Here is a 16485-nt window from a genome sequence, read left to right on the forward strand (position 1 = left end):
TTTGCAAGCAGAGTCCACATATACAGCTTTCAGGTAGCCAAAGTACCTACTAGTCAGTACTCCGTGGTAGCGTCTGCCTCTCTCCGAGCGGGGAAGCTGACTTTCGGCGGGAGGCGCGCCACGCGCCACGCGCCTTGCGACTTATCGGCGGCCGATAAGCCTCAAGACACGAGACAAAGGAAATCAACTCCACAATCTGAAAGAAAAGTCATCAGCGCTACTAGCTTTGCGACTTCTTTGTTACATGCATCACTGACCATTCTCGTCAATTTAAGCCAAATTTCTTTATCTGTGGGGTCTCCGCGCACTGGTTGAGTATTCATACCAAGTCTCTCGGGTTCAAGTTAATTCAGTCAAGTGTACTCGATGCCGGCAAGTAAACGGTCCCAGGCTTTCTCTGTGGATTCAGATGAGGAAATACAGTCAGATGCATCTCCAACTGTATGTCAGAATATATATTAGCAAGAGAAGAAATCACTAATTGAACCAGCGGAAACGCTTGCGCGGAAACGCCTCGTCCGAATTCGAAGAATTGACCGACAATGATCTTCACGAGACACTATCCCAATCTATGTCACAAGCGCTTGATGATGACGAGGACGAACTCGAGTTGCGCGCTACACAAGTAATACAGGAAAAATATTCGTTCACGAGCGACGAACCGAACGTCCCCGCTGAACATGGAATTCTGGAGCGTGTCGAGTGCTACAATTTTATGTGTCATGATCATTTCTATATCGAGCTCGGTCCACTAATAAATTTTGTTGTTGGGAAGAATGGATCCGGCAAAAGTGCGGTTCTCACAGCGATCACTTTGTGCTTAGGTGGTAAAGCGTCTGCCACCAACCGTGGGCAAAGTCTGAAAAGCTTTATCAAGGAAGGCAAGGAGTAGGTCTCCCGACCCTTTACGTGTATTGGATCCTAAAGTACCTCAGGAGCGCGACTATTGTGGTGCGCATCAAGAACCAAGGGGATGGGGCTTACATGCCAGATGACTACGGCAAATCCATTGTTATCGAGCGCTACTTCTCGAAAAATGGCACAAGTGGATTCAAAATCAAATCTGAGAGTGGCCGCATCGTCTCTACCAAGAAGACAGAGCTGGACTCCATCATCGACTACTTCACCTTGCAATTTGACAACCCGATGAATGTTCTTTCTCAGGATATGGCTCGGCAATTTCTAAGCTCGTCTAGCCCCAGTGATAAGTACAGATTCTTCGTGAAAGGGGTTCAATTAGAACAACTTGACCAGGACTATCGTCTCATCGAAGAGTCGGGAGATCAGATTGAGGCAAAGCTCAAGAGCAGAGTGCAAGACATCACGATTCTGAAAAGTCGTCAGGACGCCGCAAAACGGAAATTAGAACTATCCGACCAGCATGAGTCTTTACGCAATCGCATTCGAAATATTCGGAACCAGATGGCTTGGGCTCAGGTGGAGGAACAAGAAAGGGTAAGCGCGCCCCCCGAGATTATGACATGAATGCTGCAGTGTCTAATTATGAGCAGATCCAGGACTCATTAAAAATAGAAATGCTAAGAGCCGACGAAGCTATAGCTACTGCTGAGGCAGGACTTGAAGACTATGAACATCGTATACAAGAGGCTGAGAGAGAAACGGCACTTGCGGCCGAATTCGTTCAGCAAGCTACTTCCAAGCTCGAGGATTGTCTGACAAGTAGGGATGAGATCAAACAAAAGATGGAAGCTCAACTGAGTGAACGGCACGGTCTACAGGTAGGGCTGCATTCAAATGTTCTGTTTAGTGTCAGGATCTTTCTAACACATGCGTCAGGCTGAACAACGCCAGATCAGAGAGTATCTGAAAGCTGCAGAGACTAGGATTGCTGAAACTCAGAAGAACCTTGCAAAAGAGCACCAGCGCTTAGCCGACATAAGTGGGGGAAGTTTCATCAGAAAGCAAGAGGAACTCGAGCGAGCAAAGTCTGGGGCAGAAGATGCCCGATCTCGATGCAAGGAACACGACGCTGAGAGAAATCGTCTATATGAACAGATAGGTGATGCCGAGAAGGAGGTTCACTCAGCTGCTGCTCCTTTAAATAGAATGAAAGCCGACATCGAGCAAGCACAGTCGGTCTTGGAAAACTTGAGTAGAGAGGGTGGGGCGAGAAATTCTGGGTTCCACGAAAGAATGCCAGTACTGATCAGAGCGATTGAACGAGAAGGGTCCTTTGGCAGACGGCCTGTAGGCCCTATTGGGCATCATGTTAGCCTGCTGAAGCCAGAATGGTCATCTATCTTGGAAAACTCATTCGGTACGACCCTGAGCAGCTTTATTGTGACTTCGAAAAGAGACATGAACATTTTGTCGGGTATCATGCAGAGAGTCAATTGGTGAGCAACTTGAAAGCCCTTGCCTGATATTGAAGTATTTAACAGTGGCGAAAGTGTATGTCCGATATTCATAGGGAGCGACGGCCACATTGATACATCAGAACACGAACCAGATTCTGCTTATGACACAGCCTTGCGGGTACTACAGGTGAAACACCACTGGAACAAATAAAGTCCGGATAGTCTCTCTAACGCTGAGACTCTAGATCGACGATGAATTGGTCCGTCGACAGCTAATAATCAATCATGGAATAGAGCAAATGTTACTCATACAGAACCTGGAAGAGGCATCCTACATTCTGTTCGATGGACAGAAACCACGCAATGTGAAGAGATGCTACTGCATTGACCCCATCAACAAAAGACGGGGATTTCACCTTTCTTATAGCAGAACTGGTGAGCCGAGCCAGGCGCCGGTGCCAGCCTACAATGGAAGTCCCCGGATGAACTCCGACCTTGCGTCCCAGATCAGGTAACTACAACTTCGCTGTCTGCAGGGTCTAGCGATTGACATTTAGACAGCATGCAGAAAGATGCACTTGCAGATTTGAGAAAGAACCTCAGTGATCAAGAGCAGTTGGTGCGATCCGCTCGATCTACTCTCGAAAGCTGCAAACAGGCACGTGTGAGGCATGACAGGAAAGGCAGCGAACTACGCATTGCAGCACAGAAAGCAGAAGACCTTATTGAGGAGATAATCGAAGCACTTGACAAAGAATCTGTGGAAGATGGACGCATCGATGTGCTTCGGACCACTCTGGAAGAAGCTGAAGAAGAGAAACGCCTAAACGAGGGGTCCTTATATGACGGGATCGAGGCAATGGATGCCATGATGAAAATGTTGAAAGCGACCAAACAAGAGCTTTCGGCCAAAGAGGCAGAGGTTTCTGCTCGAGAAGCAGAGCTCAGGTTGGCTCAAAACGAAGAAAACATGACTATGGAAAGTCGCCGAAGATCAATACGTGAGAAAAACGCAGCAATTGAACAGATCAACGAAAGCAAACAAGGCAGGGCTCGAATACACCAGAAATTGGAAGAGATCAGTGCACGAATTCTTGACTTTAGCGAGAAAGCGAGCTTAGTTTCGCCACGAGTCGCAATAGCTGAGGGTGAAACGGCCGCTAGCCTGGACAAGAAGCTCGAAAGGCTCCATATGGATCTTAGACGATACAATCAGGAGTAAGCACGAGATTCTTCGGTTTCGACTTACAACTGCTAAAAGTTCTAGGTTGGGAGCGACTCGCGAGGAACTTGCCGCTCAGGCTTTTAAGGCCAAAGAAGCCTATGAACAGGCATTAAAACAAGTGGATGAATTTCGAACACTGGCTGAAGTGAGTATGGGACGTTGTCGGGTTCAATAGCCATAGCTAACGATGCCTGCATAGGTGCTTAAAACAACTCTTGATCATCGCAAAAAACGCTGGCGAATTTTCAGATCGCATATTTCCTCGCGCGCCAAGGCACAATTCACATATTTGCTGAGCGAGAGGAGCTTCCGAGGTCGGCTCTTGACGGATCATGAAGGAAAGCTATTGGACCTACAAGTATGCATGTTGAAACCCTACCGTGGCCGAATCGCTCTTACAATCTCCACAGGTGGAACCTGATATAACAAAGGACAGTGCGGGCCGTGGCGCAAAGACTCTTTCTGGCGGCGAGAAGTCTTTCTCTCAAGTATGCCTGCTCTTGGCATTGTGGGAGGCCATGGGATCCCCAATCCGTTGCTTAGACGAATTGTATGTGACCTGACAGTTCATCGTGCGACTTGCCACTGACTATATGAATTCTCATAGCGATGTGTACATGGATCACATTAACAGGAAAATGGCTATTGACATGCTAGTATGATGGCCCTTGATGTGGGTTACGAACATGCTTGCTGACTGTGACACAGATGCTCGCAGCGAGGCGGTCAATTGGACGGCAGTTCATACTCATAACACCCGGTTCCAGGGCTGAGATCAGCCTGGCACCGGATGTTCGCGTGAAGGAGTAAGTCTTCATCTTTCTGTCTGTGAAGTTGATCGACAGCAGCTTACCGGATTCATATAGGTTGGCGGAGCCCGAACGTGGTCAAACAAGGCTTGCCTTCTAAGAAAAAGCAGGTAACTTCTTTCACAGTGTTTAATGCTCAAGGAATAGGAAGCTCCTGTGATGTTTCACAATTTTCATCTCGATTTCTCTTCGGGTGCCTACTGAAAATGAGGTAGAAGATGGAGGTGGGAACGAAGTAAAAGTAGTAAGGCGATACGAAAGGGTCTAGGTGGCCAGGGTACTTTCACTTAAGACATGTAACCTGGATACATGACTGTAATATATCCAGTCCTTGTACTGTGCCTATACCACTGTTAACTATGATTGTATTTACACTCTGTCTGCACAGTACTACTTGGATAGAATAGTGTTAACCTCCCCGTACCGAGTAAATATCTTATACTTTCGAAAGATGTTTTCCGTGACCCTTGTCTATGAGAACTGTTCTCTCAGTAAAAACACCTAGTTTCAAGCCTAGCTCACGGTTTTGTAAAATAAAACGTACCTCGTACCTCGTGAGGCTCGGCCCGTTTCTGGACTACGCCCAAACCGGCCCACACGGAGAGCACTTCGTTCCCAGGCCATTTCCACTGCAGCTCAATCATCCGATATAACTGCTAAGACATCCCTGATCCATCATCACCTCATTCATCAATTCACTCATAACCTCACTCATATCACATTACCACAGCAATTTATTTGCACGCCCTTCTAGTCTTTTGTCGGAGCTTACTATAACCTTGGTTCACCGAAGCAAAAATCTCATTGCTGTCGGTTTGTCATTTCTCTCCTTCCGGCACGCCCATCAATTGGAGTCTAACTGGCTTAGAGCAATAAAACGACCTATTCCACTAGCACCAGAGCGAGACTTTCCCACACAGTAGTCTTTCATCTCCAAACAGTCTACACGGAGCCTTTCCATTCCAGTTCATCGGCATCCGGCGATCCTTGGTGACCACTGTGCCAGAAAATACAATACTCTATCGACTAACATCATCCTTGCTCAACCGTTCAACATGACTGACGCGCTGGCCTCACAAATGAAAAGCACAACTCTGGGGTATTTGACTCGCCTCCCCGAGCGACGGGCTGTAACTGATTAGGTCTGAATCTGTTAGGGATACGAGCTCGGATGCGAAGTGGAAGGAACAATTAAACGTCCCTGCCAAGGACGCGAGACCACAGACCGAGGTTTGGCTCTCAGCGATCAGGTCTGCTCATCATTTGTCTAATCTTCATCCAGGATGTGACTGCTACGAAAGGTTTAGAATTTGAAGATTTCTATATCAAACGTGAACTCATGATGGGAATCTTCGAGGCTGGTTTTGAGAAACCATCTCCTATCCAAGAAGAAACGATACCCGTCGCCCTTACCGGCCGAGACATCCTAGCGCGAGCCAAGAATGGTACTGGGAAAACAGCGGCTTTCGTCATCCCAACTCTCGAGCGCATTAATCCCAAAAGCACAAAAACACAGGCTCTCATTCTGGTGCCCACGAGAGAATTAGCCCTTCAGACCTCTCACGTCTGTAAGACTCTGGGGAAGCATCTTGGCATCAACGTTATGGTCACTACGGGCGGGACAGGACTGATGGATGACATCATCCGGTTGAACGACGCTGTCCATATTCTTGTTGGAACTCCTGGAAGAGTGTTGGACTTGGCGAGCAAAGGCGTTGCTGATCTCTCTGAATGTCCGACATTCGTAATGGACGAGGCTGACAAACTGCTATCACCTGAATTCACTCCAGTCATCGAACAGCTGTTGTCGTTTCATCCCAAGGATCGTCAAGTAATGCTCTTCAGTGCCACTTTTCCACTGATTGTGAAATCTTTCAAGGTATGTACATTATGAGTTGTATCTGCCCTGAAATTCGGCCTTTGACACGCTTTAGGACAAACATATGCGCAATCCTTACGAGATCAATCTCATGGACGAGCTCACCTTACGAGGAATAACACAGTATTATGCATTTGTAGAAGAGAAACAGAAGGTTCATTGTTTGAACACCCTTTTCTCTAAATTACAGATCAACCAGTCCATCATCTTCTGTAATTCTACCAATCGGGTGGAGTTGCTTGCGAAAAAAATCACTGAATTGGGGTATTCATGCTTCTACTCACATGCAAGGATGCTTCAACAACACCGAAACCGAGTATTCCACGATTTTCGGAACGGCGTTTGCCGTAATCTCGTTTGTTCGGATCTCCTGACCCGCGGTATCGATATTCAAGCCGTCAACGTTGTGATCAACTTCGATTTCCCTAAAAATGCTGAAACCTACCTTCATCGGATTGGTCGTTCGGGTCGCTTTGGACATCTTGGGCTTGCCATCAATCTCATCAATTGGGATGACCGTTTCAACTTATACAAGATTGAACAGGAACTAGGAACAGAAATCCAACCTATCCCTCAGAACATCGACAAGAAGCTCTACGTTTATGACTCGCCAGACACAATCCCACGCCCCATCGCGAATCCATCACACCCGCAGATAACTTCGGCGGTCACGGATCCAGCCACTGTGGATCGCCGCCCTACTCATGCAAATGGTGGGCATCATCAATTCCACCGAGGTCGGGGCTCATACCGTGGAGGTCGGGGACAAGGTCAACGTCGGAGTGTTCATAACGACTCGAAGCAATTCAACGCTTCTCAGGGCCATCCCAGCGGCAAACCTCACACTACACCAGTGTCATAAAGATTCTCTACCACAATGATGAGTGCTACGCCCGCGTCTCTCATCTCAGCCCCTCTGTCTCTCATGCTTTTTTATTTTGCCATGCCGTTCTTTTCATATGTTTTTCTTCTATTTTGTTTATTTTTTCCCTTCTTTCTCATTGTTGGTTGTACTCTGTTTCCTCGTGACATTTGGCTACGTTAGATCGCCGATTCATCACTGAGGCACCTCTTTGGTGTGGAATCTCGCTGTGAGCTTTGTCTTTACATGATGAGCTGCAACTCGAACTCGAATCTGCAGGACCACTTTTGTCTGTACGATACTTATCGCACCTCGCTTATTTTATGTATTTGTGTTTCCGATCATTATGTCTCCTACTCGCCTCTAGATGACGAGTCAGGTTCTTTTATCACTCTGCCTTCCTGTACATATGTTTCATCTGGTTCTGCATCGAGATCAGGTGAGATGATCAGGGCGTTCGACGGACATGTTGCACGGGTATCATGTTTCTGGCGTTTCTGGCAGGTTTGGGCTAACATGCAGCTAGTCGGTCATCAAGTTCATTCTAGGCTGCACCATTCTCACCATCGTGGTATATCCAGGTTTAAACCGGTGGAGATCAGCATATGCTACAGCACCGAACAATCTTCTCTCTCGACGTGGTGTGATCCTGGCAATGCCACCCGGCATCTGCATTCCTGGCGCCAACTGCCAAGATCTTCGCAGCTCTTTGTGCGCTTCTGATGTCTGCGGGCTTGTCTTTGGTCACGTCACTTGTTGAGAATGATCGATGCTGTCCGTTCACTTGGCCTAAACGCTGATGTGTCTATGGTCCATCTTCGCGGGGACATTTGGCAAACAAATCAAAATTAGGGCTGGATAAGTCGAAGCTGGGCAAGAGGCAGGATGGCTGGACGAGTGAGTCACAGGGGAAGCAAACTTCAGCGGGTCAAAATCGAAATTAAGTAGCATGTGGGGCGGGATGAAGGCGGATGAAGCAGATGAGGACGAAGAGCAAACTGGAGTGGTCTTCTTGTGGAAGTTGAATGGTCGAGGACGACTCAACGGGAATCAGAAATCAAAGGCTACGGAGAGGACGTCTGAAGGGAGGAAAATGAACAGAGAACAAACAGAAAACGAAACATGGAATGAAAGGGGGGGGGGGGAGAATTAGGCCCTGGGTCACTAGATGCTATCACTGACGACCCTGTATTTCAGTATCTAGCCAAATGTCAAGCTCATTTTCCCAGGCAGACTATGCTTATCTGGATGTACTAGGTACTGTGGTACAGAAAGGGGCAGGAGTTTAGCAGTTCCTTAACATAATCGGTGGGCGGGCTAGCAGCGAGTTGGCAGCCATGCATCATATACAATCTAGCGGATCTATATTCATTCTACTCGTCGGTTCTACTCGTAATTTAAGTGTCTAGACTAGATATCTGTATTATATGCTGTAAGAACATCTCGACGGCTGTGTCAAATAGAGCAGAAAACTACAAAAGCTGGGCTAGCAATGCTCAGTCCTGATGTGCCAACATATATAAATAGTATACCTATCTAAACTTCTCACTCTTTGAATCAAGCATTTTCCGGATATCATGGTAAAGATGTATGCAATTTATATGCAATAGGCAGTTGCCAGCCCACCTATCGATTACATCAAATATGTAACCAGTTAACTACTGAAATTATGTCAGTTAACTCAGCTGATCCAAGAGCACTGCACAGTTAGCTCATGTGGATACCCGTAGGAACAGTACTAAGCAGAGAACTAGTAGCTAACACTAATTAACTGGTTAGTTACATCAGTTAACAACTTAACGTGGACCTTACGCGACTAGTTATAGTTTGCTAACTAGGGTTGAGCTGTGACTCAAGGTTTGACAGACACTCCTTGGCGTGATAATCATCCATTAGACCTGTACCTGCTGAGAAACATTCATCAATGGCGTCCACTGAGAGAGACCACCGGCCAAAGGTTCGTTGATCTCAATAAACATACCATCGAGAAGACCATTACTAAACTAATGACATAGCCTAGTAGTCTGCGATCCATTATCGCGGGCTCTACTGCCGGTGCCGTTGAGATCGGTAATACCTCTTTCTATATGCTCACCTGATTTTCACATTACTGAATCGAATCAGCTATCACATATCCAGCCGAATGTACAACACGACCAATTCCTGATCAAGCAACATGCATTGGCTAACAATCCCTGAGTTGCAAAAACCCGTACGCAACTTAACCGCAGACTCCCTGATGCACAGAAACTACCATGGCCACCCTTCGGTTCACAATGGTATGCAGGGTGCACAACCCTGATCATTGGAAATTCTCTTAAAGCTGGAATTCGTGAGTCGTTCTGTTAGATCCCGATGTGTGTCCCAAGACTGATGCATGGGCTCGGTGAAAGGTTTCGTTGCTTTTGACTGGCTGAAATCACTTCTGCAAGACGAGGATGGCAAGATCTCGGGACCTCGGACAGTTGTCGCGGGCTTTGGCGCGGGCTTCACCGAGTCTCTACTGGCGGTCACCCCATTCGAAAGTATCAAAACGCAACTGTTCGTTAGACCCTGGTTCTGGTACCAGCGACTTCATGAGCCTGGCTTATCATTCCCTGAACAGAAGGCCAGCACTGATATGTTACGATTTTGCCTAGAATCGATGACCGAAAGTCGCAGAAACCCCGAATGAGAGGGTTCTTGCATGGAAGCAAGATCATTTATCAAGAAAGAGGATTCCGAGGGTTCTTCCAGGGGTTTGTTCCAACAACCGCGCGCCAGGCCGCCAACTCAGCGGTGCGGTTTTCGAGCTATACAATGTTAAAACAGATGGCCCAAGGCTGGGTCGCGCCCGGAGAGAAGCTAGGGACCGTGAGCACCTTTGCCATCGGGGGAATAGCCGGCCTTATCACAGTGTGAGCCTGCTGCAGCCCTACCTCGTCAATTTGGCCATTGAATCTCTCTAGAGGCGATGCTAATCCTTGCCACCCAGTTACGTCACGCAGCCTCTTGATACGGTCAAGACCAGGTTTGTGTTGATGTCGTATCATGGGAAAATGCATTCTGACACAGCTATAGAATGCAATCACTGGAAGCCAGCAAAAATTACAAGAACAGTTTCGTTTGCGCGGCACGGATCTTTAAAGACGAGGGCATTTTGACCTTTTGGTCGGGAGCCGTTCCACGACTAGCGAGGCTCATCATGAGCGGCGGCATAGTATTTACTATGTATGTACTCTATCAATCTATGTTTGATGCAATCCACTTGCATACTTAGCTGATGATCAAACAGGTACGAGAAGACAATGGAGGCGTTGGACATTTTCGACCCGGAGAGGCATTATATCTGAGGCGATCTGAAGCTGCAGGATGTATATATTTCAATTGCCTATGTGTGCACAAACAAGACCGAAGTGCAATGGAATAGATGCTGAATATTTGCTCAACAGTGTAGTGCTTATGGTAAGGCTGCATGTGCTGTATTCAGTCATGCATGCTGAACACATTGCTATGTCTTATGCTTGCTTGACTGATGCTTCTGCCGCCATGACTGCAACTTCGCTGTCACCAAGCCATCTCTGTACACTATCCATTACAGACTCCAACCCCTGGCCACCAGCCAAGACGTCGTCTAGATTGTGTACAGTGAAGCCGCTACGGTGGTCTGTACAGCGACTTTGCCCATAATTGTACGTGCGAATCTTATCGCCTCGGCCCATTCGCGCAACGCCACCCATCGCTCCTCGCCTGAGCGCTACTAGTTCCTGTTCTCTCGCCTCTCGCCTCTGTTCAGCCAATTTTGCACGCAGAACTTGCCATGCCTTCTTTCGATTAGAATGCTGTGACCGCGAATCCTGCATCGAGACTACAATACCAGTCGGTAAATGAGTTAAGCGGATGGCAGATTCAGTCTTGTTCACATGCTGTCCACCAGCACCACTAGCTCGCATCTTTTCCGTGCGGACTTCCTGTGGGTCAATGTAGTAATCGCTACTAGGGTCATCAAAACCAGGGGGTCCATGGGTGTCACTCCCTGTCTCCGGAAAGCTAGGAAGTACCATCACACTCACAGCACTAGTGTGTGTACGGCCTTTGGCTTCCGTGGCTGGGACTCTCTGTACCCTGTGCACACCTGACTCGGTCCTCATGGTGTCATATGCACCTTCTGTTTCTATCTCCAGAACTGCTTCGCTCAGGCGGTCTTCAGCCGATCCCTCTCCACCCTCTTTCTTGATGATGGTGCAACGGAAACCTCGGCGAGAGCAGAACGCCATATACATCTTCATCAGCTCGAAAGCGAACAAGCCCGCCTCGTCCCCACCAGCCCCGGGCCGGATCTCGAGCAAGCATGGCAGCTCTGCGAAAGGATGGCGAGGAATGAGTGCCTTTTTGAGACTTTGTGCTATGCCGGGCAACAGAAGCTTGCTACTTTCTAAGTCTTCGACAGCCAACGACTTCAATTCAGCCTCTGTTGTCGGGTCTTCCAACAACGCCTGTAGCTCGGATATGGACTGCGAGTTGGTCAGCGCGAATGGGCCATTACGAGGACTGAAAAGTCACTTGCTTCAGTCGTACTGTCCCATTCTCTCAAAGTAGTCGCAACCTGTGCTAGCTCTCCAATTCTTCTGGCGACCTTGGCGTCGAAGGTATCAGCTAATTGCGTGGTGAGCGCAGCGTGCTCAACAGCGAGCGAGCGTGCACGTGTGAGAAGAGCTGGAGATAGATCTGATCCTGCTCGTTCCGACATCAATAATGGTCCGCGCTGGTTAGGTATAGGTGTGGAACAAACAGACCCGTCTTGAACGTCCGGCTATGTACAAGCACTCGTCGATTGAAAGAAGTCCCGGCGGACCGCCATAAGCACCGAGAGCAGACCCAGGGTATGCCAAGCATTTCTATATCAAGGTCAAGCAGATGTGAACAATGACGGCCTTGCTGCGCTGTGCATGCTCGATAGTTGAATTTGCTTAGTGAGCCTTGAACAGCGTCACGTGTTAGGCGGGCTGGCATCAATAAAGTGCCAATCTGGTATTGTACATTACGGTATGAGACAATGTGCGGGACCATGTCAAGCCGCCCGGTTCGTATGCTCATTTTCAGGGATGTATGATGCTCGCTGTAAAATACCGTAACTCAGTACAGCGTTGTAAAGGCCAGACTGGAAGATCGCTATCCCGCAACAACCACCTCAATATTAAAAGAACGCAGTCAGAGCTGGCTGTTATCAATATTCTTCAAAATATGTAACCTCACTCTCCAACCATACAACAGGTCTTTATTCTTTTGTCGCAGCTTGTCCCTGAGACCGCATCTGGTCTACGACGTTCTAATTACATACTAATATGAAATTGTTTCCATAACATCCTACCTTTTCCGCCGTCCATACTTATCGTTTGATGTCTCTCATTTCCCATAATGCTTGTCTCTCTAGGGTCTCTTACCGTCGCTCTGGCGGTTTTACCACTCGGATATGGCCTGCGGTCCTCTTCGGTCTCTCCCGACATTCCACTTTCGTCTTTAATTGCTTCTGCGAAGACGCATCTTGCCGGGGGTTCGCCCAGGGACGCTTTGCAATACTTTGATGCGGCTATTTTGAAGGACCCTGCGAATTATTTGGTCCTCTTCCAAAGAGGTGCGGCCTACCTTTCCTTAGGGAGGAACTCTCAGGCTCTGGCCGACTTTGATCGCGTACTGCAGTTAAAGCCAGGCTTTGAGAGTGCCCTTCTGCAGCGTTCCCGCCTCAAGGCTAAATCTGCTGATTGGGCTGGGGCTCTTGGGGATCTCAGTGAGGCTGGGAAGGAATCATCGCCTGAATTCAAAGAGCTACAGGCCGCGCAGGATTCTGCGCTGCTAGCCCATGAGGCGGAAAAGATTGGTTCTTGGGATACTTGCGTTAGTCAGGCGAATGTAGCTCTTGGAAAAGCAAGCATGTCCCTGAGTCTCCGACGAACCCGAGCTCATTGTCGGTTCGAGCGAGGGGAGGTAGAGGAAGGCCTGAGCGACCTCGCCCATATTTCTCAAATATCTCCAGGCTCGTTAGAGCCTCATATGCAAATCTCATCCATGTTATTCTACTCGCTTGGAGACTATGATCGCGGCATCTCTCAAATCCGCAAATGTTTGCATTCAGACCCCGACTCGAAAACCTGCAATCGTCTTTACCGCAGGCAAAAAAACCTTCTGAAGAGAATACAGACAATGGAAGACGCTGCGAATTCTAGGAAGTTCAACAATGTTATCAACATGCTGATTGGAGTCGTTGATGAGAGTGGTTTGCTAGACGATGTACAGAATGATGTAGGGGAAGGAAAGGCGGCGGGCTACATCCACCCTGCCGCACCAAATCATCTGTATGCCTCATTGGTCGAAAGAACATGTGAAGCCTACCAAGAGGTTTGTCAATGGCCGTCTCCCGTGAATACCCGGCAATTGCTAACATTTCTGACTTAGACACAGATGCGTAAAAGCGCAGCCTCCTATTGCTCTCAGGCCTTGGAGCTGAATCCAATATCCCTGGCAGGTCTTCTATACAGGAGTCAAGTGGCTCTCGACCAAGAGCGTTTTGAGGAGGCAATAAGCATACTGAACAAAGCAAAGGAGCATCATCCAGATTCTAGGAAGGTTCAGGACTTATTACAGAAATCTCACGTCTTGCAAAAGCGCTCTAAGCAGAAGGACTACTATAAGGTTCTGGGCGTTGGCCGCGATGCTGATGAGCGTACCATTAAACGTGCATATCGTCAATTAACAAAACAGCACCACCCCGACAAGGTCATCTCTCGTGGAGTGTCCAAGGAAGAGGCTGAGAAAAAGATGGCCGCTATCAATGAGGCCTATGAGGTCTTATCCGATCCCGATCTAAGAGGGCGCTATGACAATGGCGATGATCCCAACGATCCCGAGTCACAGAGGAGTAATCCTTTCCAGTCCGGACCATTCGGCGGTGGTCAACAGTTCTTTTTCCAACAGGGAGGGGCCCAGTTCAAGTTCTCTGGACAGGGGTTCAATTTTCCTGGTGGTGGGTTTCCTTTTCGCTGACGGCTGGTTGGCTTGCTTGTTAGTCACTAAAATCAAGCGTCGCGCTTATTTCATTCCCGCCTATCATAAGTCCCTCTTTGCTTGCCCTTTCCGATATCATAGGGGCACCAAGGCTCGTAAAACGGATTTATTGTCCTATTTAACTTTTCTTGTATATTTTTGTATACATCCAAGGCAACTGCAATGAATTTCTGTCGCAAATTACTGTAGACTTCGCGCGAGGGCTGCGCTTTTGCATCAGCCCGGTCAGGGAGATTTTGTAGACGAAGTATGATCATGCCTTGGGGCGATCTGTCAGAGGAACATAGCTGACTTGGAAGACCTTCTCTTTACTGACAGAGCCGTCCACCTTCTTATCGACAACCCATATGTATTGTCCACCGCTTGACCTCGGGCGCCCGGTAGCTCCGTCGTCATCATCACTCTCCACGTCGACTGGGATAAACAAACGCCCAGGCGCGCGAAGTTGCTCGATCAACACAGGGTGTAGCCGATCGGCAGCTGCGCCAACATGAATTGCATCATACGGCGCCCCTTCAGGCCATCCCAGGCGACCATCGGAAGCGATGAATTTCACCTTTCCAGACTCGAGGTACTTGCGACCCTGTTCTGACTTGCTCATGTTGGCATGTGCTAATTTGACAAGCTCTGGTATGTGGTCGATGCCAATGACTTGGCCACCCAGTTGATTGCCGGCGGGTGATTCAGCAACGAGATTGGCAAGAACATGGGTCAAGTAGCCTGAGCCGGATCCGATATCCAGGACACGCGAGCCAGGCTTGAGGAAGTCGATGAGATACTCACATGCATGGCCATGCATATGGGGCGCAGAGATCGTCGCAGCATGCCCAATTGGTTGCGGTGAATCCGAGTACGGCCTTGAGGGCGCGTAGTGGGCCCGGTCAACCTTGCACACCTATCTGTCAGATTTCAATCTGCAAATTGGACCGGCTAGATACCATTCGGTTGTTTCTCTTAATTACTCTTGACAGGGTAAGACTCCGAGCTCGAGGAAAGGGCAAGAATCTGTGGTGGTTAAAGGAACGAGCATGGTTGCTTACATCTTTCATAGCATCTCTCACCCTCCCACTTTTGATGAGGCCGGTTCTGTACAGATTCTCCACCAATTCGCTGTTGGTCGATCCAGAGCAGTACCAAGCCATTGAAACTAGTGTCCGCGCAAATTGCGTGTAAGCTGAATTTGAGGCAGGAATCGTAGCGAGCATGTAAGACAATCTGTGCCCTTGCAACGATGACTACCGAAGATGCAGGCTTGCTTGCAGAATGGCTTTGTATTATTAGAGGCAAGTGCATAGAAGGTACCTACTTGCAAGGCTGTATGTATCCTTACAAGTCAGAAAGGCTTCGGCCATGACTTTGTGCGTATATGACATCAATACGAAGTAATTAGAGATCACATGGTTGACTTACTCCTAGTCACTGTCTGTGGCTTGGAGCTTCAATTGGAGCGGATTTGGTACGAGTGGGTCATAAATGCCAAGACCATACACTGACCTCCCCTGCTGTGTAGACATTTTCAATCACGTGAGCTTACAGAAACACCTCTAAAGTCCTCTTCTTATGTTAGGATTATTAGGGTTTCTTGGGACCGAATATCAGGTTCTTACGGAATATATTAGGATTCTAGATTAGGAAATTTCTTCAACTGTCTTTGTTTTTTGGAATGATTGGGTTTTATATCAACTCAAAAATAAAGGAACTTTGAGCTAAAGTCATTCTGGACCCCCTCTGAAGTCACATTCTTTGACTTTGTTCTCTTGCACTAATTTTTGACCCCCTGCTGGTAGCCCTGGAACCCGTTCACTTACCGGTGTTTGAGTTGGCTAGTTTGTTACAGTCACTTAATCTAGTAGTTAAAGTGAGTAGGTATACTGACCATTCATTGGTTCTGCCGGCAGAATCTGTGATCAGTCAATGCATCTCCCGATTGACTCAACTGTGGTGTAGTTGGAACAATTAGAGAGGCGGCGCTGGTGTCACTTGGCTGGCAGGACATTTGTCTTCTATGTGTTCTTCAATGATATGGGTGATAGTCCCGACGTACTGAAATTCTAGGCCTGACCGAAATATACCATCATTATATAGATCATGACATGAAAACATATATCTGATTCAATTATAAGACATACGTATGTTGAACCTAGTACCCTTTACTGATAAAAACTCAAAGCCTGCCCACGAGCAACTCGCTAGCTTTAACCTCTTCTCATTGACCAATAGACCTGCCGCCTGAACAATACACTGATTGACAAGCAGAAGGCCATTGGCATCAACTGCTCGACCTAGACTCATGTATGAGTAGGCTGGAAGCGGTATGACAGAGACCGAACCTAAACCTCGGTTTTGCCAGC

General features: G+C 47.9%; 6 protein-coding genes across 6 annotated transcripts; 4 read left to right on the forward strand and 2 right to left on the reverse strand.

The window, feature by feature from the left end:
- Positions 1-715: 715 nt before the first annotated feature.
- On the forward strand, positions 716-7093 carry BP01DRAFT_377306 (DNA repair protein SMC6; the record flags this gene model as incomplete). Its single annotated transcript, XM_025577004.1, has 15 exons — positions 716-888; positions 936-1455; positions 1512-1739; positions 1798-2357; positions 2436-2496; positions 2564-2829; positions 2880-3536; positions 3586-3661; positions 3743-3817; positions 3954-4093; positions 4151-4199; positions 4252-4349; positions 5495-5582; positions 5635-6231; positions 6422-7093. 15 exons carry the CDS (start codon positions 716-718, stop codon positions 7091-7093), a joined length of 4260 nt encoding a protein of 1419 aa, XP_025427128.1.
- Positions 7094-7216: 123 nt separating this feature from the next.
- BP01DRAFT_186700 (uncharacterized protein) lies at positions 7217-7929 on the forward strand. The gene has a single exon (XM_025570910.1). It carries the CDS (start codon positions 7340-7342, stop codon positions 7814-7816), a length of 477 nt encoding a protein of 158 aa, XP_025427129.1. The 5' UTR covers positions 7217-7339; the 3' UTR covers positions 7817-7929.
- A 959-nt stretch (positions 7930-8888) lies between these two features.
- BP01DRAFT_328500 (putative mitochondrial tricarboxylate transporter (Ctp)) lies at positions 8889-10518 on the forward strand. The gene is made up of 9 exons (XM_025572948.1): positions 8889-9050; positions 9109-9163; positions 9218-9238; positions 9294-9425; positions 9487-9634; positions 9733-9990; positions 10068-10103; positions 10154-10303; positions 10368-10518. Exons 1-9 carry the CDS (start codon positions 9018-9020, stop codon positions 10423-10425), a joined length of 891 nt encoding a protein of 296 aa, XP_025427130.1. The 5' UTR covers positions 8889-9017; the 3' UTR covers positions 10426-10518.
- On the reverse strand, positions 10505-12021 carry BP01DRAFT_328504 (putative mitochondrial translation release factor (RF-1)). Its single transcript, XM_025572949.1, has 3 exons — positions 11869-12021; positions 11640-11806; positions 10505-11586 (listed from the first exon to the last, which is right to left on the reverse strand). Exons 1-3 carry the CDS (start codon positions 11966-11968, stop codon positions 10591-10593), a joined length of 1263 nt encoding a protein of 420 aa, XP_025427131.1. The 5' UTR covers positions 11969-12021; the 3' UTR covers positions 10505-10590.
- Positions 12022-12330: 309 nt separating this feature from the next.
- BP01DRAFT_186761 (DnaJ and TPR domain protein) lies at positions 12331-14250 on the forward strand. The gene is made up of 2 exons (XM_025570911.1): positions 12331-13468; positions 13526-14250. The coding sequence occupies exons 1-2, from the start codon at positions 12491-12493 to the stop codon at positions 14111-14113; spliced, it is 1566 nt and encodes a 521-aa protein (XP_025427132.1). The 5' UTR covers positions 12331-12490; the 3' UTR covers positions 14114-14250.
- BP01DRAFT_360728 (protein-L-isoaspartate O-methyltransferase) lies at positions 14248-15493 on the reverse strand. Its single transcript, XM_025575976.1, has 2 exons — positions 15175-15493; positions 14248-15020 (listed from the first exon to the last, which is right to left on the reverse strand). The coding sequence occupies exons 1-2, from the start codon at positions 15337-15339 to the stop codon at positions 14388-14390; spliced, it is 798 nt and encodes a 265-aa protein (XP_025427133.1). The 5' UTR covers positions 15340-15493; the 3' UTR covers positions 14248-14387.
- Positions 15494-16485: the final 992 nt, after the last annotated feature.

Source organism: Aspergillus saccharolyticus (assembly GCF_003184585.1).
Source record: "Aspergillus saccharolyticus JOP 1030-1 unplaced genomic scaffold BP01scaffold_52, whole genome shotgun sequence".
Lineage (NCBI taxonomy): Eukaryota > Fungi > Ascomycota > Eurotiomycetes > Eurotiales > Aspergillaceae > Aspergillus > Aspergillus saccharolyticus.

Excerpts from the sequence above, each read along its gene's own strand:
- BP01DRAFT_186700 (XM_025570910.1), top strand. The coding sequence starts at position 7,340 with ATGATGAGCTGCAACTCGAACTCGAATCTGCAGGACCACTTTTGTCTG.
- BP01DRAFT_328500 (XM_025572948.1), top strand. The coding sequence starts at position 9,018 with ATGGCGTCCACTGAGAGAGACCACCGGCCAAAG. Across the intron at positions 9,426-9,486 it reads TTCTCTTAAAGCTGGAATTC|GTTTCGTTGCTTTTGACTGG; the intron begins GTGAGTCGTTCT and ends GCTCGGTGAAAG. Across the intron at positions 10,104-10,153 it reads CTTGATACGGTCAAGACCAG|AATGCAATCACTGGAAGCCA; the intron begins GTTTGTGTTGAT and ends ACACAGCTATAG.
- BP01DRAFT_328504 (XM_025572949.1), bottom strand. The coding sequence starts at position 11,968 with ATGCTTGGCATACCCTGGGTCTGCTCTCGGTGCTTATGGCGGTCCGCC. Across the intron at positions 11,807-11,868 it reads TAGCCGGACGTTCAAGACGG|GATCAGATCTATCTCCAGCT; the intron begins GTCTGTTTGTTC and ends CGGAACGAGCAG. Across the intron at positions 11,587-11,639 it reads AATGGGACAGTACGACTGAA|TCCATATCCGAGCTACAGGC; the intron begins GCAAGTGACTTT and ends ACCAACTCGCAG.
- BP01DRAFT_186761 (XM_025570911.1), top strand. The coding sequence starts at position 12,491 with ATGCTTGTCTCTCTAGGGTCTCTTACCGTCGCTCTGGCGGTTTTACCA. Across the intron at positions 13,469-13,525 it reads CATGTGAAGCCTACCAAGAG|ACACAGATGCGTAAAAGCGC; the intron begins GTTTGTCAATGG and ends TTTCTGACTTAG.
- BP01DRAFT_360728 (XM_025575976.1), bottom strand. The coding sequence starts at position 15,339 with ATGCTCGCTACGATTCCTGCCTCAAATTCAGCTTACACGCAATTTGCG. Across the intron at positions 15,021-15,174 it reads TGAGAGATGCTATGAAAGAT|GTTGACCGGGCCCACTACGC; the intron begins GTAAGCAACCAT and ends TAGGTGTGCAAG.